Genomic DNA, 23505 nt, shown 5'->3' on the forward strand with positions numbered 1-23505 from the left:
CATATAAGGTTATGGGGAGAAGGCAGGAAAATGGGGTTGCGAGGGAAAATAAATCACCCTCTCTGCAGCTTCCACATCCTTCCTATAATGAAATGACCAGAACTGAACACATGGATCCTACAGAAATGTTATGACTGCTGCATGCATAGGAAAGGTGGGGCCAGCTTGGATTGGTTGGACTGAAGGGTCTGTTTCTGTGCTGTATTACTGACTCTAGAAATGTACAACATACACAGCAAGATCCAATTTGTAATGCCTCTACGTATCCCCTGCACTGGTTCCACTTCCAAAAGTAAATTGGGATTTCTTACTTATCTTTTCTTCTTCTGTATCATTTTTCTCTTCTTCTGTATCATTTTTCTCTTCTTCCTCCTTCTGCTCTTCTTTCTCCTCTCCCTCTTCATCCTTTACATCAGGTTGTGGAGCATCAGTCTTTTTGTACTCTGCAGCAGCATCTTTCTGCAAGAACATAATTCACACAATTCAGTTAACATTGCACCAAGCACAGCGGTGAAAAGTCTGAACCACAATAAAACCAGGAGGCAAGTCCTAGGGTAACCGGAGTGCAGTGTTTCCCGCTACCTGGGGTAAACCGGGGTGCAGTGTCTGCCGCTACCTGGGGTAATCGACGTGCAATGTTACCCACTATCTGGGGTAACCGGGGTGCAGTGTTTCCACTATCTAGAGTAACCGGGGTGCAGTGTTTCCACTATCTAGAGTAACCGGGGTGCAGTGTTTTCCACTAGCTAGAGTAACCGGGGTGCAGTGTTTCCCACTATCTAGAGTAACCGGGGTGCAGTGTTTTCCACTAGCTAGAGTAACCGGGGTGCAGTGTTTTCCACTAGCTAGAGTAACCGGGGTGCAGTGTTTTCCACTAGCTAGAGTAACCGGGGTGCAGTGTTTCCCACTATCTAGAGTAACCGGGGTGCAGTGTTTTCCACTATCTGGGGTAACCGGGGTGCAGTGTTTCCCACTATCTAGAGTAACCGGGGTGCAGTGTTTCCCACTATCTAGAGTAACCGGGGTGCAGTGTTTCCCACTATCTAGAGTAACCGGGGTGCAGTGTTTCCCACTAGCTAGAGTAACCGGGGTGCAGTGTTTTCCACTAGCTAGAGTAACCGGGGTGCAGTGTTTCCCACTATCTAGAGTAACCGGGGTGCAGTGTTTTCCACTATCTGGGGTAACCGGGGTGCAGTGTTTCCCACTATCTAGAGTAACCGGGGTGCAGTGTTTCCCACTAGCTAGAGTAACCGGGGTGCAGTGTTTTCCACTAGCTAGAGTAACCGGGGTGCAGTGTTTCCCACTATCTAGAGTAACCGGGGTGCAGTGTTTTCCACTATCTGGGGTAACCGGGGTGCAGTGTTTCCCACTATCTAGAGTAACCGGGGTGCAGTGTTTTCCACTATCTGGGGTAACCGGGGTGCAGTGTTTCCCACTATCTAGAGTAACCGGGGTGCAGTGTTTTGCACTATCTAGAGTAACCGGGGTGCAGTGTTTCCCACTATCTGGGGTAACCGGGGTGCAGTGTTTCCACTATCTGGGGTAATCGACGTGCAATGTTACCCACTATATGGGGTAACCGGGGTGCAGTGTTTCCACTATCTAGAGTAACCGGGGTGCAGTGTTTCCCACTATCTAGAGTAACCGGGGTGCAGTGTTTTCCACTATCTGGGGTAACCAGGGTGCAGTGTTTTCCACTAGCTAGAGTAACCGGGGTGCAGTGTTTCCCACTATCTAGAGTAACCGGGGTGCAGTGTTTTCCACTATCTGGGGTAACCAGGGTGCAGTGTTTCCCACTATCTAGAGTAACTGGGGTGCAGTGTTTCCCACTATCTAGAGTAACCGGGGTGCAGTGTTTCCCACTATCTAGAGTAACCGGGGTGCAGTGTTTCCCACTATCTAGAGTAACCGGGGTGCAGTGTTTCCCACTAGCTAGAGTAACTGGGGTGCAGTGTTTTCCACTAACTAGAGTAACCGGGGTAGAGTGTTTTCCACTATCTAGAGTAACTGGGGTGCAGTGTTTTCCACTATCTGGGGTAACCGGGGTGCAGTGTTTTCCACTATCTGGGGTGCAGTGTTTCCCACTATCTGGGGTGCAGTGCTTTCCACTATCTAGGGTAACCGGGGTGCAGTTACCTGCACCAGCTATAAAGTGCCCAAGACTAAAGCAGATTGAGGAACTGAGAAGAACCACAATGTCAAAAAGATTAAAGCTTTGCATGATCTGATGGGCATCAATAGCCAAATGTGGTTTGACTAAATAGACAGAATAGCCATCTGAAAATCCAAAGACATCAACCTTACAGGTGATCCTCCATCTCAAACCTAATTTTCTACCAGAACTCCACATGCCTGCAAGATCTAGAAGGACCTCACCAGTTTGGACATGCCCTCTTCTAATTACTACCATCATGGAGGTGGTACAGGTCCCTGAAAACACACACTCAGCTTCTTCCCCTCTGCCATCAGATTTCAGAAAAGTCCATGATCACTATTTCATTATTTTGCTCTTTTTTGCACTAATTATTAATATTTTTATCTATGCTGCTTATTGTAATTTACAATATTTTTACATATTGCACTGTCCTACTGCTATAAAACAACAAATTCCACGACATGTCAGTGATAGACCCAATTCTAATTCTTCAAGGGAAGGAGATGATTTAAGAGATAAACACTCAAGAATCAGTAAACCAGTACCATGAAGGACAACTCTCCCCACCACTGGTACTACCTATGAAAGCAACATCTAAAGATCCCCATCATCTGGGTCATGACATTTTCTCATATATACCATTAGGCAGGAGTTAGAAGCCTGTAGTTCCCCACCACCAGGTTCAAGAACAGCTACTCCCTTCAACTATTCAGTTCTTGAAACCATTGGTAAAACTCTAAACACAACCTCAGTAAAAACCACGCATTAAAATGGACTTTTATTTTGCTGTAATTGTGTTTTCGTTGCAAAATGAGTATAATATTTCTTGGTAGAGACCTTGGCTCCAAATGTGGACTGTTTATTCCCCTCCACAGATAGTGCCTGACTTGCTGAGTTCCTCCAGCATTTTGTGCGTATGTACGGATTTCCAGCATCCGTAGAATCTTGTGTTTATAATTTGTTTTTCACTTATGAATGCTACTTGTGATGCAGCTGCAAAATTTTCATTGAACCTGTACATACATGTACTTGTGGAGATGACAAAACATTTAGATCACTCGTTCACTGATATCTTCAGAAGAGGTCAACCATTACTGTCTGCCTGACAGTAGATGCACCTTTTTGGCCAATTGTTTTAGCCTCAGTACAAGAGTGGTAACAGCTTTCCACAAATCAGATTAACAAAGTTCCTGAGTGCCTCTCCCACCTTCCCTTTGTGGAAGGAAGCAGTTCCTACCTTTCCAGTGCAGCAGAATACAATAACCAGGAACACGGGTAAGGCAATGATCAGGATGTATATAATCCAAAGCCACGGGCGCTCTTCAGCTGCTGACATCAGCTGTCCAACTACTCCTGACTGGAAATGAAACAAAGATAAGTCCATCAGATGTCTGGATGCACATTTATACCAGTTAATCATTGCCTTCCTACAAGTTATTTGTGTAACCCTGCAGGAATTAAAACGATTTACACTTTTTAAACGTACTTTGATACAATTAAAATTAGTTGTAAACACTTTATATTTCTATTAGCTTTTAAAAACATGATCTACTACCTGTTGAGATGAAAAGCCACTTAGTTCATTTATTGGACTAGAGACATTGTAAGTTTGATTTTTAATATGCAACTGGAAGATATCAAAAACAAACCATCCAATTAAACACCTTTGATGCACTGTGATAAACGGTGGGATCTTTCCCCAACAATTGACTGACCAGAAGGGTGGGGATTTGTGAAGCCTGCCAGTCCTGTGTAAATGGAAGCTCCCAATACACACAGCTCAAAGTCACTCAGATTCTGTCTAAATGCTATCTTTCCTGCAGGTTCACCCAGTACATGTCTTGCTGGGTATCACCGCTCACCTAAACTGGGTTTTAAATAAAGAATTAAATGTGATGTTAAGGGGGAGAATAAATCAGTCATGATTTAACGGTGAAACAAACTCGATTGACCAAATGGACTATTACTGTTCCTATGCCTTGGTTCTATGATGATTTCAAATCATTCCACAATCAATAGCTTCTTATTTTCAGTTACTTCTCCTGAAGACGCAACCCAACATCTGCCTCTCAAACCAAACTTTGATTGGGATCCAGCACTTGAAATTGGGGCAGATAATCAATGATGAAAATGTTATTAGGAAACATGGTTGGTGCTCATAACTCCCAGAGCTTTCCTCTCTACAGTTCTTAGACCGTACACGATGCACTGTCCCAGTTTGCCAACTAGCGTTGCACCAAGTTCTGATAATGCTATCTTTCTTTCATAAAGCCTACATAAAGTAGTCCATAACGGGTAAAGTCCACCCCATTATTGAGCACATCTACGAGTGTTGCTACAGGGAAGCAGCATCCATAATTAGGGATCCCCCGCCAACCAGGCCATGTTCTCTTCTCACTGCTGTGTTCAAGAAGGAGATATAGGAACCCCAGGACCCACACAACCAGGTTCAAGAATAGTAATTATCCCTAAGAGCATAAGAAATAGGAGCAGGAGTAGGCCATTTGGTCTGTCGAACCTGTTCTGCTACTCAATAAGATCATGGCCAATCTGGCCATGGACTCATCTCCACCTACCTGTCTTTTCCCCATAACCCTCAATGCAATATTCTATCCAACCTCGTCTTAAAGATGTTTACTGAGGTAGCTTCCACTGCCTCATTGGGCAGAGAATTCCACAAGTTCACCACTCTCTGGGAAAAGTAGTTTCTCCTCATATATATCCTAAATCTACTCCCTCAAATTTTGACGCTACATTCCTTAGTTCTAGTCTCACCTACCAGTGGAAACAACTTTACTGCCCCTATCTCTTATCTATCCCTTTCATAATTGTATATGTTTCTATAAGATCTCTCTCATTCTTCTAAACTCCAGCAAGTACAGTCCCAGGCATCTCAATCTCTTCATCGTCTAACCCCCTCATCCCTAGAATCAACCCGGTGAACCTCCTCTGCACTGCCTCCAAAGCCAGTATATCCTTCCTCAAGTCAGGATACCAGAACTGTATGTAGTAAATGCATGCACCCAGAGGGGATAACTTTACTCACCCCATCACTGGACTGTTCCCACAACCTACAGACTCACTTTCAAACTCTCCACAACTGTTCTCAGTATTATTTATTGTGCTTTTTAAAAATTTACATTTGCCTTTTCACATTAATTGGCAACCTTTGTGTAGCTTTCCATTGATTCTATTGTATTTCTTCATATCTACTGCAAATGCCTGCAAGAATATTAATCTCAGGATTGTATATGGTGACATGTCTGTACTTTGATAATAAATTTACTTTGAACTTTAGTACCTCCAAGACAATTTAAAGCCTAGGACTCCCCTCTACCCACATAGCCTTTAAGCCTCTCTCCTTAACATGCTCTCCCCTCTTTCCTTCAAGAACCATAACTTCCCTTACAATTAACTCTCACATTCAACAGAACATCCTCCACCTACTCCAATAACATGCATTTATTATACACCTTCCTCTCATTGACCCAAGTCGGTGAATCTGGAGGTAGGGCCCTGAAGTTCCAGTCTGCATAACTGGGCCAGATATTGGAGACCTAAATTCAGTGAGACTGGAGGCACAGAGAAGGGTATGCTGTTGGAGGCCTGTGCATGTAAGGGGCTGGGAAAGTGGGAAAGGACCTTGTCTTGTTCTGTTGTTGTTGCTGCTGCTTGTGTTGTATTGTTCCACTTAGTTGGGCATGCTTAGTTGTTTACACCCTAGACATAGCCTTGGTTGTTCCACCTTATGTTTTGATGTACGGGTGATAAATAAATCTGAAATCTGCTTCACTTAATTGATGGGACCTGTAAAACCTCCACCATGCCACCACCCTGGTCTCCAATCACTCTTTCCGAATGACACAGTGAGTATGTTGTACTTCATTTAATTAAGGTGTATGGTGTGTCCAGCACTTCTGGTGAAGGGGTTTGATGTGTCCATTCTGGGACAGTACACTCACCTTGGTCCCCACCGGACACTCAGATCTCACGTGCCTCCAAATAGCTGTATGCATGCGGCAGCAGCTACGCCTCAGTACACCACTTGGACAGACGGGCTAAACTAGGTGAGGGTAGCCTGTGGGCCTCACACCTCATGGAGATAAAGACATGTCTATCCTAGCTCCAGCTGATCCGGCGGATGGGTTCCACAGTGAAACCCAATGGCCAGGAAGGCGGCCTTGCAATGCTTCGTAGAGAGCAAAGGGCACAAGAGTCATGGGTATTCTCTGAAACCAAGGAAGACCCCAGCAATCACTTGTCTCACTAGACCTGGATTTACATGGTCAAGAGTGGAACAGTTTTTCCCATTTATAAACACTCCTGCACAGCTCTCCTGTCGTCATCAGATATGAAGGACAACCAGCATTTAATTAGTGCACTCTATTCACTGCTCAGTTTGTACTTTGAGGTCAAACCAAAACTGGATGATATTTTCTTCAATAACAGGAATGTTGCATGGTTGTTCATGGCTGATTTAGGAAACAGTGCACTAAGCTATAATCACGGAGATGTAGAGGGAGAAATAGATGAATGTTCTAATAGTTACAAGTTGGAAGCTTTAATTCTGAGATGTTAGAAACTAGAATATGAAAATACACAAGTCTCAATTTTTTTTTTGCTCTGCTATTCGATTTGATTAGGCTTGATTAAACTGCCCTAGTTCTAATTGAAACAAAGGCACAGAGATGAAAACCTCAAGCTGGTCATAAACAGGATGTCAAACCACAAACACCACATGCCTGCATTATAAACTGTATAATTATCTTTTGGAAGAATTCAATTAATGCAATAATCTACCTCAAATTTCACTTTCCTTAAATATATGATTAGTTATGATCAATTTTTTTGAAAATCATCTATACACCTTTTAGTACCTCCAAAACAACTTAAAGCTTAGGATACATAAAAAATTAACTATATACCTTTCCTCTGCCACACCAAACTTCTTCATCAAACCAAAAGACAAGAGAAGAATTAGCCCATTGAGTCTGCACCATCATTCCATTAAGGCTGATTTATTATCCTTCTCAACAGCATTGTCCTGCCTTAGCCCAGTAACCTTCGATTCTCTGACTAATCAAGAACCTATAAACTGCCGTATTAAATATACCAAATGAATTCTACAGATTCACCACCATCTGGATAAAGAAATTCTTCCTCATCTCTGTTCTAAAGAGATGTTTCTCTATTGCATGGGTTCCCAACTTTTTTATGCCATGGACCCTTACCATTAACCAAAGGATCCATGGACACCAGGCTGGGAACACCTTCTCTACTCAGGGTTGTGTCCTCTGGTCCTAGTCTTCCCCACGATAGGAAACATCCTCTCCACATCCAGTCTATCTAGTACTTGAATGAACTTGTACCCCAAGTAAGTCCTCCTCACTCTTCAAGCCAACCAGGATCCATCACTTCTAAAATGAATCTATTTACAAGGATGTTGCTGGGACATGACCCCGAGTTATAGGTTGAGGTTGAATAAGTAGGACTTTATTCCCAAGAGCATAGAATGAGGGGAAGTTGATAGAGGCATCCATAATTATGAGTATAGATAGGGTAAATGTAAGCAGGCTTTTTCAACTGAGGTTGGGTGAGATGAGAATTAGAGGTAACATGTTGGATGGGAGGGCTATGGTGTGGGTGCAGGTCAATGAAACTAGCATTTTAATAGTTCAGCATGGCGATGTGCCCAAGAGCCTGTTTTTGTGCTGTACTGCTCAATGACATTCAGTTCCAATTTATATTCTTACCTCAGCAGTACCCTCTGCTGTTTTCTTCAGACCCCAACCATCATAAGCCCATTGGTCAATCACTGCCCTGTCAGAGCAGATTATAAAATTGTCAAAGAAGATATCAGACGTCATTGACCAGAGCTCCAAGCCAACAGCGCTGAAGGAGGTCATCTTGAATGGATGCAGATCCTCAAAGTAGTTGGGATTGGGAATCTTCTTTGGTTTCCAGATACCCTGAATCAGAAAATCAAATCCTTATGAAATTACATATCTATTAATACAAGACCTTCAATTAGCAAAAAAAAATCATTGAAATGTTAGTAAAAAAAATTACAGTAACACAAGGAGATACTTGTACAAAAATTATTTAATTTGGAGATACAACACAGTAACAGGCCTGTTCCAATGAGCCTACACTTCCCAATTACATCCATGTGACCAATTATCCTACTTACCTGTATATCTTTGAAATGTGGGAGGACACCAGAGACCTGGAGGAAACCCACGTGGTCACAGGGAGAACATACAAACTCCTTTGGTGGAATTGAACCTGGGTCACTAGTACTGTATTAGCATTACACTAACCACGATGACCAAAATAATTGTCCATTTCCCTCCACAATGCTACCTGATCGGCTGAGTTCCTCAAGACTTTTTTTTCCTAAATTCAGATTCCCAAATCTGCAGTCTTTAGTGTCCAAGATTTTGGAGCCAGTGACAGAAAGCCTGATGAAGATGTGGAAAAGGAGCAAGAAACAAAGGAAAAAGGAATTATGGAGCTTGGTGCCTTGGAACAGTGAAATAGCTCATTAATATACAAAAAAATGGAAGATAAAATTTATAATAGAGGAACAAGACGAGCCAGGAGTGTACAGGTAGCAGATAAAATGGGGAAGGTAATTTTATAGAGGTGGTAGTAACGTGACTTTTACAACTCGATAAACATCCACAAATCAATGTGATATCAAGACAGTGTATAATTTAGTTTCAGACTGTTGCCAGGATCACCAACAGCAAGGGAAGAAAATTTGTGATGGAGGAGGATGGAGATCAAAATGAATGCAAAATCTTATCAACTGTTGAATTCAGAACTAATTGTAATACCTAAGCTTGTGTAACTCACTTTCTTTATACTACTTTGGCTCTCTACTGCATTGCAAAATTCTCAAGTTACATTAAGATTGTTTCAGTGAAAACTCCATTAATCCCATTCTCATGCTTTTCCTATTGAATATATCGATCTGATAAACTGAAGCATTTATGCTATTTTTCACATTGCGAAAGACGGAAACATGTCAGTTTCTAACCAGCCAGGATGACTCCTCCCTACCTTCGTCTGATCCCACCAGCTTACCCTCTCTCTCTCGGGTGATGATTTATCCTATTAAGTCATTGATACATTCAGTCTACACATTGCACAATTACAACATCTCTAGCTAGGGTACACAAAGACTGCAGATGTTGGAAATGTAGAGCAACAAAATGTTGGAGGAACTCAATGGGTCAAGCAGCATCTGTGCGGGGATATAGACAGTTGATACTATAGGTTAAGACCATTCGCCTGGGTATTGTTATTCATAAAAGTTAAACTTGCTTGATTAATTTGTCAAATAATATTACCAGGTCACCCTCAGTCTTCACTTTTCAGAAGAGCAGTGGAAGACCCTTTGGTCCATAGAGACTGGGAAGGATGGATATCAAGATGAGTGTGTGATCTCAAGATGACCTGTACAATTCAAGACTAGTTCAAATGACTTGTGTAACTCATTTTTACTTCTTTGAAACAATCTAATGTGACTTAGAATTTTACAATGCAGTAGACAGTGTGTACATATTTTTCCTTCTTTGTTGACCCCACACTCCCATCTAGACCTACCCCCACAATTCCACTATCTGCCCTCATACTGGGCGTAACTTACAGCAGCTTACTAAAAATCCCCACACAGTAACAGAGAAAATATGCAGTATACACACAGACAGGAACATAGGTTAAACTAAGGTTGTTGAAGATGAGGCATGAACTCTACCATCAGCACCACTATTTAAAAAGGATCTTTTCTTGATGTTTACATCCTCTAGCCACCTTAAGTTTGGCAAATGAAGATAAAGTAGGGACTATGGAGGAAATCGAAAATATGAGAATTAATTTTTTATTTATATTTTATTTGTAGGTATAGCTCAGTAACAGGCCCTTCTGGCCCGACAAGCCTGCGCTTCCCAATTGCACCCATGTGACCGATTACCCGACTAAACCATACATCTCTGGACTGTGGGAGGCAACCTGAGTACCTGTAAGAAACCGACACAGTGACAGGGAAAACGTATGAACTCCTTACAGACAGCAATGGTTTCTGGCACTGTAATAGTGGTACGCTAACCACAATGCTACCGTGCCGCCCATACATTGAGTTGCTGCTGAACCAGGACTCCATGGAGGAATTCAGTAAACCTAACACTGACAAATAAACAATAGCCCTGAGCAACTCACTGGAATTTTCTACCGCACAGACGTTATATAAACTTAGGCTGACAGAGTTTTTGTCACCAAGAAATCAGTATGTGAGTAAAACTAAAGCAATCTTATTGCAGAGAACATAGACCAATCATGCTTGAAATTAAGTATATAAATAGACAAAAACAATTCCCACTGGTAGGGTCAGGAACTACAGGACAAAGAATGAAGTTTAGAGACATGAAAACATTAGGGACAATGAAGAAACTCTTCAATAAACACATGGATGATAAGAGAAATGGAGGGCTATGCAGAAGATAAAAGTTAGATTGACCTTGAGGTTAAAAGATTGGCACAACATTGTGAGCCAAAGAGCCTGCTCCGTGCTATATTCTCTATATTCTAAGCTGTAATTTGATTGGCAAAATAAAAGTGACATGAAAAATTTAAAGTACTAAGCGGTTAAAGTACGGAATACAAGATGAGTAATAGTTGTAACATTCCAAAAGAAATCTTAATGAGCAAGTCCCTAGGAAGGGCTGGGTGGTGGGTTTTCGCTTATATATACACACCTGGTGATTTCTGGCAGATGGGGCTTATCAGCTGTGGTTGGCAGCTCATACAGAAAGAAAATGCTGATCTCAAACCTCCATTGTCTTACAGGGCTCATGGAGATGGCTTAGGGAGTAAAACCTGAGGAAAAATCTAGAGCACAAGTCCCCAAGGCAGTCCTACATTGAGTTCAATGCTGACAGGCAACTCCTGTGATGCGGTGGTGCCAAACTGTTTGGGTCTCTGTCGCTGCATGGAGAGGGAGAGCCTGCTGCATAGGCAACTGCTTGTCCCAACTTGCATGTAACAATAGACAATAGACAATAGGTGCAGAAGTAGACCATTCGGCCCCTCGAGTCTGCACCACCATTCTGAGATCATGGCTGATCATTCACTATCAATACCCAGTCCCTGCCTTGTCCCCATATCCCTTGATTCCCCTATCCATCAGATATCTATCCAGCTCCTTCTTGAAAGCATCCAGAGAATTGGCCTCCACCGTCTTCCGAGGCAGTGCATTCCACACCTCCACAACTCTCTGGGAGAAGAAGCTCTTCCTCAACTCTGTTTTAAATAACTGACCTCTTATTCTCAATCCATGCCCTCTGGTACTGGACTCTCCCAACATCTGGAACATATTTCCTGCCTCAATCCTATCAAATCCTTTAATTATCTTAAACGTTTCAATCAGATCCCCTCTCAATCTCCTCAATTCCAGCGTGTACAAGCCCAATCCCTCCAATCTCTCTGCGTAAGACAGCCCTGCCATCCCAGGAATCAACCTAGTGAATCTACGCTGCACTTCCTCAATTGCCAGAATGTCCTTCCTTAAACCTGGAGACCAAAACTGTACACAATATTCCAGGTGTGGTCTCACCAGGGCCCTGTACAAATGCAAAAGAACATCCTTGCTCTTGTATTCAATTCCCCTTGTAACAAAGGCCAACATTCCATTTGCCCTCTTCACTGCCTGTTGCACTTGCTCATTCACCTTCATTGACTGGTGAACTAGGACTCCTAGGTCTCTTTGCATTTCTCCCTTACCTAACTCGACACCGTTCAGACAATACTCTGCCCTCTTGTTCCTGCTTCTAAAGTGGATAACTTCACATTTATTCACATTGAATGACATCTGCCAAGTATCTGCCCACTCACTCAACCTATCCAAGTCTCCCTGTATTCTCCTAACGTCCTCTTCGCATGTCACACTGCCACCCAGTTTAGTATCGTCAGCAAACTTGCTGATATAGTTTTCAATGCCCTCATCTAAATCATTGACATAAATCGTAAAGAGCTGTGGTCCCAATACAGAGCCCTGTGGTACCCCACTAGTCACCTCCAGCCAGTCTGAGAAACACCCATTCACTGCTACCCTTTGCTTTCTATCTGCCAACCAGTTTTCTATCCATGTTGAAACCCTGCCCCCAATGCCATGAGCTCTGATTTTACTCACCAATCTCCTATGTGGTACCTTATCGAATGCCTTCTGAAAATCTAGGTACACAACATCTACTGGCTTACCCTCGTCTAACATCCTTGTTACACCCTCAAAAAACTCCAACAGATTAGTCAAGCATGATTTGCCCTTGGTAAATCCATGCTGGCTTGGCCTAATCCTATTTCCGCCATCTAGATGTGCCACTATTTTGTCCTTAATAATGGACTCAAGCATCTTCCCCACGACTGACGTTAGGTTAACAGGGCGATAGTTCTCCGTTTTCTTTTTCCCTCCCTTCTTGAAAAGTGGGACAACATTAGCCATTCTCCAATCTTCAGGAACTGATCCTGAATCTAAGGAACATTGGAAAATGATTACCAATGCATCCGCAATTTCCTGAGCCACCTCTTTTAGAACCCTCGGATGCAGACCATCTGGACCCGGGGATTTATTAGCCTTCAGTCCTACCAGTCTACTCATCACAGTTTCTTTCCTAATGTCAATCTGTCTCAATTCCTCTGATATCTTATGACCCTGGCCCATCCATACATCTGGGAGATTGCTTGTGTCCTCCCTGGTGAAGACAGATCTAAAGTACGCATTAAATTCTGTTGCCATTTCCCTGTTTCCCATAACAATTTCTCCCAATTCATTCTTCAAGGGGCCAACATTGTTCTTAACTATCTTCTTTCTCTTCACATAGCTAAAAAAGCTTTTGCTATCCCCTTTTATATTCCTGGCTAGACTGAGCTCATACCTGATTTTTTCTCTCCGTATTGCTTTTTTAGTTAAGATCTGCTGTTCCTTAAAACTTTCCCAATCATCTGTATTCCCACTCATCTTAGCCCTGTCATACTTCTTTTTCTTTAATGCTATACAATCTCTGACTTCCTTTGTCAACCACTGTGGCCCCTTCCCCCTCTTTGAATCCTTCCTTCTCATTGGAATGAACTGCATTTGCATCTTTTGTATTATGCCCAAGAATATCTGCCACTGCTGATCCACTGTCTTTCCTGCCAGGGCATCCGCCCATTTAACTTTGGCCAGCTCTTCCCTCATGGCTCCGTAGTCTCCTTTATTTAATTGCAACACTGACACCTCTGATCTGCCCTTATCCCTCTCAAATTGTAGATAAAAACTTATCATGTTATGATCACTACTTCCTAATGGCTCCTTTACTTCAAGATCACTTATCAATTCCTGTTCATTACACATCACCAAGTCCAAAATAGCCTCGTTCCTGGTTGGCTCAAGCACAAGCTGTTCCAAAAATACATCCCTTAGACACTCCACAAACTCCCTATCCTGGGGTCCAGCACCTACCTGATTCTCCCAGTCCACCTGCATGTTGAAATCTCCCATAACGACTGCATTACCTTTAGCACATGCCAATGTTAACTCCCTAATCAACTTGTACCCAATATCCACGCTACTGTTTGGGGGCCTGTACACAACACCCATTAGGGTCTTTTTACCCTTACTGTTCCTCAGCTCAATCCACACAGACCCTGTTCCCAAGTCACCTCTTGCTAAGGACTGAATCTCATTCCTCACCAACAGGGCCACCCCACCCCCTCTTCCCATATTTCTGTCTCTACGATAGCACGTATACCCTGGTACACTCAATTCCCAGGCCTGATCCCCTTGCAGCCATGTCTCCGTTATCCCAACAATATCGTAGTTCCCCATTTTCATCTGAGCTTCAAGCTCATCTGTCTTATTTCTGACACTACGCGCATTCAAGTATAGAATTCTATAGAACACCAAGGACATAATAATCATGGTCAACCCGACCAATAGAGGACCTCTCGAACACTTAGTAATAGAATGAACAGGGGACGTGGGTTCCTATGTTTTAACTGATCTGGACTGATATCCAAAAAAAAGAGGTTCAACCAAAAGTGGAGTCCACAGTGATATCAAGAACCCGTGGGAACACAATCAAGACTTCACAACAAAATTTCAAGCTGTCACCCATCCTGGCATTACCTGGTAATTGGGATTATCAATCATTGGAGCTTTCCATTTCCCCTTGTAATCTGGGTTATCGATCATTGGCAACTTCCACATGCCACACCCAGGAGCCAATTCACATTTTGGATTGGCTATTTGAGGAGCCTCCCATTCTCCATCCATTTCTTCATCCCTACAGGCAGAGGCAGAAAGCATCAAACTCAATGTCTTCAAAAAGCAACCAAAACACTGAAAAATACCTGTCATTAAAAAAAAGTATTCTCACAAATTAAATGACTGATTATAATAAATACAAAATATCCGCATTATACTCCATCTGTTAATGGACAAACCAATACACATCCCTCACCAAGCCACAAAACATAGGTGCAGAATTAGGCCATTCAGCCCATAGTCTGCTGCACCATTCCATGATGGCTTTTTTTAAATCCTCCTCAACCTCAATCCCCTGCCTCCCCACCCCAATAACCTTTGACACCATTAACTAATCAAGAACCTATCAAGCTCTGCTTTAAATATATCCAACAACTTGGCCTCTGCAGCCATCTGTGACAATGAATTCCAGACTCACCACCCTCCGACTACAGATATTCTTCATCTGTTGTAAAAGAACATTCTTCTTTTCTGAGGCTATGCAAGGTCCCAGGCTCCCCCACTATAGGATCCCTCTCGAAACACACCTCTTACATTAACTCTTTAACTCCCGGAATCATTCTCATGACCCTCCTCTGAACACTCTCCAATGCTAGCACATCTTTTCTCAGAGAAGGGCCCCAAAATTGCACACAATACTCAAAATGCAGCTTGTCCAATGCCTTCTAAAGCCTCAGCAATACACTCTTGCTTTTATATTCTCAATCTCTCGAAATGAACGCTAACATTGCATTTGCTTTCCTTACTATGCCAAACCCCACTCCATACCACAGCTGAGACACACTATTTGCAAGAGCAGGAACAACATTAAAACCTACCAGTCCTCTGGTTTTTCAGCATCAGGATCAGCAATGTACTCGGGCTCATCATCAAGCCAGCCTTCTGGCTTCACAGCACTCTCATCAGGAATCTTATCAGGAGCATCTTCATCCCTGAAACAGCAACAAGGTCAGGAATTCCAACAGTGTGCAGGAAGTCCCAATCAACCAACACGTGATGCCACTTATCAAAAAATTTAAAAGTCATACTATTTTGACTTTCCAGTCACAGAAAGGAGCATTTCACCTCTAAACACCCAAGAGGAACATTTGTCCTGGCATCCCATAGTCTGAGCATCAACCTGATAAATTCTCTGCAACAATGATAATGAAGAAAACCAGATATTCAATGTAATGGGAATAGGTGACAAGAATAAATAAGGTCAGATCAAGATTTTCAGTCTCAGTATACAAGTGTAAAGGGAAATTAAATAACTGTTACTCTGGATTAAGGCCTTTCAAATTAAGAGTTTGAACAAAGGATTCTATGGAATAACTCCACATCAGGCATTTGATGGCTCTAGGCCTGTGCTTACTGGAGTTTATAAGAATGAGGTGGGATTTCACTGAGATTTATTGAATAGGGAAAAGCAGAGATAGGATGGGTGTGGAGAGGATGCTTCCTACGGTGAGTGAGTCTAGGACCAGAGCACAGCCTCCAAATAGAGGAACATCCATTTAGAAAAGATGGAGGAATTTCTTTAGCCATAGGGTGATAAATCTGTGGAATTCAATGCCACGGACGGCTGTGGAGGCCAAATCATTGGGTATATCAGAGGTTGACAAGTTCTTAATTAATCAGGACATCAAAGATTATGAGAAGGCAGAAAAATGGGGTTGAGTGGGATCGATGGGTCAACTGTCTTAACAGTGACAGTGCTACACAATTCAAAGATGCATGCGACCCCCGAGAACTGCACAGTTCCAGAGGTGAAGGAAGTTATTGAGATAGGAAAAGGGAGCCAACAGAGGTCAGAATAAGTGAAGGTCAGGATAGGGCTGCATAGTACCAATGGACTTGCAATTGTGATCAGGGTTCAATTCCCACCACAGAAGGGGGATGCAAGGAGTTTCTCCCTGTGACCACATGGGTTTCCTCCAAGTGCTTCAGTTTCCCCACACATTCCAAAGGCATCCAGATTTAGTTAGTGAGCCATGGCACTTGCAGGCTGCCCCCAGCACATCCTTGGATTGTGTTGGTCATGATGCAAACAATGCATTTCACCATACATTTTGACAAATAAAGCTAATCTTTAATTTTTTCTTTAATTTGAACAGAACTTAAGTAGGGAATCAGCCAACAGACAAACTGAAGTTTATAGAAGGTGGATGACAGAGTCGATCAAGACTAGAGATGAGAATTCAGCAGGCAGCAAAAACAACTGCTTCAGTGATAGTGGCAGTGCTTTCAAGATGGTGGTGGTGTGAAAATAGCAACATCACTTAAAGTGACAAAAGTTGCAGTCAAAACATATGGCGAAACCTTCAAAACACTAGAAGAAAGTAATTCAGGCAGCATCTATGATGAGGTTGACATTTCTGGCCATGTCCCTTCATCAGGAGTGAAATGAAAAAGCAGAATAAGGTGGTAGGGAGAGGGGAAGGAGTACTAGCTGACAGGTGAGGGGGTGAGGTATGTGGGTGGAGGAGAGGGGGTGAGTGCGCTGCTGAAAGGTGAAGGGTGGAAGAGCTAAAAGACTTGGGGAGTCTGCTGAGAGGACATTGGACTATGGAAGAAATGGAAGGAGGAGGGACAGCAGTGGGAGGTGATGAGCAAGTGAGAAAGGGTGAGAGGAGACTCAAAATGAGGAATGGAAAAAAGAGAGGGAATAGGGAAGAAATTACTGGAAGCTAAGAGAAATCGATGTTCATGTCATCAGGTTGGAGGCTACCCAGATGGAATACAAGATGTTGCTCTTCCAACCTGAGAGCAGCCTCATCATGGCCATAAAGGAAGCCAACATGTCATAACAGGGAATGGGAAGACAAATTGAAATAGGTGGCCACTGGGAAATCCTATCTTATCTGGCGTACAGAGTGAATGTGCTTGACAGAAAGGCGAAAGCAGCAAGTTTGCAGTGGGAACCAAAAATATTACGTCTCCCTAATTCTCACTGGGAGAAAGAGAGTTATTAAATTGGGCCTAGATGACTCACCAATCATCAGGTTTGACTGCATCAGGGTCAGAAATTTTTGGTCTCTCATCCCAGTCTTCAGGCTTCTGATCATTAGGATCTTCAATCTCTTTTGGCGGATTAATAGGTGGAGTCATGTCTTCTAGTAGGCTGCCACTGTTAACAACAGTTTGGTCAATCAGGACCTGAAATGAGTTGTCAGGGTTGAGCACTGCAAGAGGAAAAAAAGAAATCTAATTTAGTATCTGACGAATAACTTCTCTTGCACTTTATTGATGCAAATCTGGTCAAGATCTAATCAGACATCATTAAGAAATAATCAGGCTTTAGTCAAAAATGTCGGGGATCAAACAGTTCTAAATTGTTCAGTTAGATGAAAGGATTAAAAAATGCAGGCTCTGGGCCAGTACTCGCCAGAGTTTACTAAGAATGAGGGGAACCTCAATGAAACCTATCGAATACTGAAAGGACTGGATAGCGTGGATGTGCAAAGGATGTTTCCTACAGTGGACAAGTCAAGGCACTTGACTTGAGGGCACAGCCTCAGAATAGAGGGGTGTCCATATAGAACAGAGATGAGGAGGAATTTCTTCAGAGGGTGGCTACACTACCTTGGCACCTACTTCCCAGCAGTGAGCTTAAACTCACCATCTTAAAATAGATTAAATTTTGTGTACCGGCATTCCCTCTTAAGTTTTAATATTTCATTATTTTTTCAAAGAATTGCATTAATATTTTTAAAATACAAGGTGAAACAGCTTATTTTGCTGCTAATGGATGGAATTTGTGGACTTCTGAATATGAAGGTATAATCCACAAAATAGATATGTTGTCAATAACAATTTACACTACTAGCCAATGCTAGCACCTTCAGGAATCACTTTAAAACTCACTTCTGGTAATCAAAAGTTTACTCAGTGAAATGGATCATTCCTATCAAAACTTCTTTTTTCCAAATTAAAAAAAACTTTTATATCAAACCCTCTCATACCATTTGGAGCTTGACCCACTGAATCACTCCAGCAGACTTTTTATTACTCCAGATTCTGCAGTCTCACTTCTCCTCCCCTAATCTGTCTGATTCCACCTCCCCACCTCACTAAAGTCCTTCATCCTCTCAACTTGTTAAAGAGCTGAACAGAGAGCAAATGTACACAACTGGTCCAATGCAGGAAGCTAAACATTCCCTTGTGATTCACCTACAAGTCATGCAATAAAGAACATTGACAGTCCTCATTAAGGCCACTGATTTTCCACAGAAAACAAAAAGCAAATGTCAGCAAAATTACCCTGCATATGCAGCAATATGCCCCATATATTCCAAATATAATTTAGTATTGTTGGATTATTTCGGGTGTTCCCTAACGGTTAAAGTCCTTTGCAGATTCTAGAAAATTCTCTTGGTAATGTATTAGTTGAAAAAAGACTATCTGATCAGTTAGCTGTCATCTATAAATTTGAATAGAATGTTTCTTTCTATGGGGAAAATAAAAAGCCAACCACACAATGCCACCATCTTCTCTCCCTTCCTTCAGTAACTTCTGTCACTGTTTTCTCAAGTTTCTTAGTTGTAGTAGCACTCAATAAAATGACCATGAAGCAACAGTTTTATGTCCCTTTCTCGTCTTCCTGAAGAACCCTTGATCAAAAACAACAGTATATTAAGTACCCAACAGAAAATATTCACTCGAACTATATATCCTTGAGATTATACATATTCCCAGATAACTGCCTATTCACTGCAAAACCTTGTATTATATTGTCCCTCAGTCTCCTAAACTCCAAAGTCTACAGTCTAACCTTGAGAATCTTTCATCAGAAATCACTCAATCCCAAGGATCAACTTATAAACATCTCTGAATTGCCAAGATCCTTCCCTAAACAGTTAACCAAATAGTATTCAATACTCCAGATGTGGCTTCAAAAATCTGACAGAAGGTCTTTGACCAAAAACAGTTATTATTCCCTCTCCACAGAACCTGCCTCACCTGCCAAGTGTTTCCAATCATTAGTCCCCTTTTTCCTCACGTCTCCTAATACTTTAAGTAATCAGATATTTATTGATCTCAGACTGAAATTAACTTGGCATTAGCTACCACAAACACTATTTTGAAAAGTATCAGAGGAGCTACATAAACCAGTTTGAACTGGAGAGACAGTGTATGGATAGGCAACACTTCACATGCACATCTGCTGGGATGGTCTATTTAAGAATCATGTCAGCCTGGTAGCTTCATTCATAAGTTGTTAAGAGACAGTGTTTTTAAAAAGAATACATACAGAGAAGATCACCAGGTTTCTACCAGTGCACGTAACAAGTAATCTCATCTCGTCCCTCAACACCACCTTTTTGGTCAAGAAGGCAACATGTTCACTTACTCAAGAGATTAAGGTGAGCTAGCAAGATTCTAAACCTCTCCCCCCCACCCCGGCCCATTACAGACACGCTTGGTTGGCGCCTGAAAAATGGCACTTCTTCAACACTCCAGCACATCCTCTGTGTTGGTTATGGACACAAATGAGACATTTCACTGCATGTTTCGATGTACATGTAACAAATTAAACTAATCTTTCTCTTTAAAATGCCTCAGTCATGAAGGAGCTGAGATGTACAAAGATTTGTAATAAGTAATACCGAGAGTGTATAGGTGAGTCTTCTTGTCTGTATAATAGCTTTTCAGGTCCACATCAGGACGTTTTGCATGCTTTTCCTCAAACTCGCCGGTTTTTGGGTTCTTATGCCTGATGATAAAATGGAGCTTGTAATCTTCACCACACTTGTCTGGGCCAAACATGATGGTGTAAGGGGTTTTGTCATAAAATTTCTCCTAAAGACATAAAACAAATTGGAATCCATCAACCTACACAAACATTTTTAGCTTTGTTCAAAACCAGTGAATGCAAATAGAAAATAAAGGGATTGAAGAGAACAGATTCACATCTGGAAATAAAGAGGTACAGGGAGAGGATGAGGTACAGGAAAAGGTTGAATGCTAAGGTTTGCAGATAAAATAAGCAAAATTCAAGTGTAAATGTGCATCAAGGTACCAGTGAAAAGAGTAAACAATTTCCAGACTGACACTGAAGAATGGCGGAAAAATTGAAATATTGTATCTGCCTTCAGAGATAAAAAAACTCTCCAGAATTAAGGCCACAGAAACTGGCCCTTTGTCCCATCTAATCCATGCCAGGCTGTTATTCTGCCTACTGCCCCATACCTAGTACCTGGCTCATAGCCCTCCCTGCTGTCCACATATTTATCAAAACTTCTCTTAAATTGCTGAAATTGAACCACATCCACCACTTCTGCTGGCAGCTCGTTCCACACTCTGACCATCCTCAGCCTCCCCATAAATAATTCATCTTTCACCCTTAACGAGGACCTTTATATCCTCATATGCACGGGATTGGTACCGGAGGATTGGAAGAAGGTGAATGTTGTCTCCATGTTCAAAAAAGGTAGTAGGGATAGTTGAGGTAATTATAGACCAGTGAGCCTTACATCTGTGGTGGGAAAGCTGTTGGAAAAGATTGGTAGAGATAGAATCTATGGGCATTTAGAGAATCATGGTCTGATCAGGGACAGTCAGCATGGCTTAGTGAAGGGCAGATTGTGTCTAACAAGCCTGATAAGAGTTCTTTGAGGAGGTGACCAGGCATATAGATGAGGGTAGTGCAGTGGAAATGATCTACATGGATTTTAGTAAGGCATTTGACAAGGTACCACATGGTAGGCTTATTCAGAAAGTCAGAAGCCATGGGATCCAGGGAGGTTTGGCCAGGTGGATTCAGAATTGGATTGCCTGCAGAAAGCAGAAGGTCACATTCGGATTGGAGGGTTGTGACTAGTGGTGTCCCACAAGGATCGGTTCTGGGACCCCTACTTTTCGTGATTTTTATCATCAACCTGGATGTGGGGGTAGTAGGGTGGGTTGGCAAGTTTGCAGACGATACAAAGGTTGGCGATGTTGTGGATAGTGTAGAGGATTGTCGAAGATTGCAGAGAAACATTGATAGGATGCAGAAGTGGGCTGAGAAATGGCAGATGGAGTTCAACCCAGAGAAGTGTGAGGTGGTACACTTTGGAAGGACAAACTCCAAGGCAGAGTACAAAGTAAATGGCAGGATACTTGGGAGCGTGGAGGAGCAGAGGGATCTTGGGGTACATGTCCACAGACCCCTGAAAGTTGCCTCATAGGTAGGTAGGGTAGTTAAGAAAGCTTATGGAGTGTTAGCTTTCATAAGTCGAGGGATAGAGTTTAAGAGTCGCGGGGTAATGATGCAGCTCTATAAAACTCTGGTTAGGCCACACTTGGAGTACTGTGTCCAGTTCTGATCGCCTCAGTATAGGAAGGATGTGGAAGCATTGGAAAGGGTACAGAGGAGATTTACCAGGATGCTGCCTGGTTTAGAGAGTATGCATTATGATCAGAGATTAAGGGAGCTAGGGCTTTACTCTTTGGAGAGAAGGAGAATTACAGGAGACATGATAGAGGTATACAAGATATTAAGAGGAATAGATAGAGTGGACAGCCAGCACCTCTTCCCCAGGGCACCACTGCTCAATACAAGAGGACATGGCTTTAAGGTAAGGGGAGGAAAGTTCAAGGGGGATATTAGAGGAAGGTTTTTTTACTCAGACAGTGGTTGGTGTGTGGAATGCACTGCCTGAGTCAGTGGTGGAGGCAGATACACTAATGAAATTTAAGAGACTACTAGACAGGTATATGGAGGAATTTAAGGTGGGGGGTTATATGGGAAGCAGAGTTTAAGGGTCGGCACAAAATTGTGGGCCAAAGGGCCTGTACAGTGCTGTATTGTTATATATTCTAATTTAATCCATGATCTCTAGCTCTAGTCTCACCCAACCTCAGTAGAAAAAGCCTGCTTGCATTTACCCATCCACACCTATCAAATTTCACCCCTTTTCTCCTACACACCACAGAATAGTCTTAAACCTATTCAACCTTCCCCTTTAATTCATTTGAGAGAACTGAAGCTCCAGTGTAACAATGGAGCTCAATGAAATAACATTTAATAAAAAGTAATTAGTTCTGGAGAAAGTGCTTTTAACCCCAAGTAGTCAATGCATCGAAGAAATTTGAAGGTCTACTTATAGAGAAAGTAGAAGCACTTGTAATCATTTGAAATTTCAGACTGTAGAATTATGACCTATATCTTGGGAGCAATCAACTTTCAACATTCCACAGTATAGAATATACGAGGGGTGATTGATAAGTTCATGGCCTAGGCAGAAGCAGTCAATTTTTAAAAACCTAGCACATTTATTTTTCAACATAGTCCCCTCCTACATTTACACACTTAGTCCAGCAGTCATGGAGCATATGGATCCCTTCTTTGTAGAAGTCAGCATCTTGGACCTCCAGAAAGTGGTCAACAGATGGGAGATTGATAGGTTCATGGCCTAAGGTAGAAGGAGATGAGTTATACAGCCCTTGTTACATGCAGTTCAACTCTGAGTGATTATGCAGAAAGATTGAAATTAATAACTCATCTCCTTCTACCCTAGGCCACGAATTTATCAATCACCCCTGCTGTGGACCACTTTTTGGAGGTCCAATACATCGACTTCTACAAAGAAGGGATCTGTATACTCCACGACCGCTGGACTAAGTGTGTAAATGTAGGAGGGAACTATGTTGAAAATGTGCTCGATTATCTAAAATTGACACCTTCTACCTTAGGCCACAAACTTATCAATCACCCCTTGTAAAAGTGGGAAAGGTGACATGAGTACTGTATAAAGGAAAATGCAAGACACCTAAGTGACAGGTTTGGACGAATGAACACATGTTATGGAAGGGAAAACCTACTCAGACAATAGTTAAGGACAAACCAATTGATATGATGTATTTAAACTTTCAGAAGGGTTTAATATAAAACGCTGCAACAAGAGTTACTGAACAGAGTTAGAACAAGCTAGTAAGAGCATACTGGTACAGATTAAGGACTAATTAATGAAAGAAAATAGATAATTTTTTGTCAGAAGTTTTGGACCAGTGGATGCTGAAAATCCTGGATGTTCACAATACATAATTATGTTTTTCTCTGCACATTGGGTTTTTAACTGCC

At 42.2% G+C, this 23505-nt stretch overlaps 1 protein-coding gene across 2 annotated transcripts in view; it reads right to left on the bottom strand.

The window, feature by feature from the left end:
- Nucleotides 1-23505, bottom strand: part of canx (calnexin) — a 69483-nt gene that overhangs the window by 9095 nt on the left and 36883 nt on the right. For both annotated transcript variants that reach the window (XM_059990692.1, XM_059990691.1), the window contains exons 7-13: nucleotides 20048-20240; nucleotides 17434-17623; nucleotides 15278-15391; nucleotides 14322-14478; nucleotides 7909-8124; nucleotides 3393-3512; nucleotides 312-459 (exon numbers count right to left, since the gene is read on the bottom strand). In XM_059990692.1, coding sequence (XP_059846675.1) covers nucleotides 312-459; nucleotides 3393-3512; nucleotides 7909-8124; nucleotides 14322-14478; nucleotides 15278-15391; nucleotides 17434-17623; nucleotides 20048-20240 — 1138 coding nt within the window. The remainder of the gene's footprint in view (nucleotides 1-311; nucleotides 460-3392; nucleotides 3513-7908; nucleotides 8125-14321; nucleotides 14479-15277; nucleotides 15392-17433; nucleotides 17624-20047; nucleotides 20241-23505) is intronic.

Source organism: Hypanus sabinus, chromosome 15 (genome assembly GCF_030144855.1).
Source record: "Hypanus sabinus isolate sHypSab1 chromosome 15, sHypSab1.hap1, whole genome shotgun sequence".
Classification (NCBI taxonomy): Eukaryota; Metazoa; Chordata; class Chondrichthyes; order Myliobatiformes; family Dasyatidae; genus Hypanus; species Hypanus sabinus.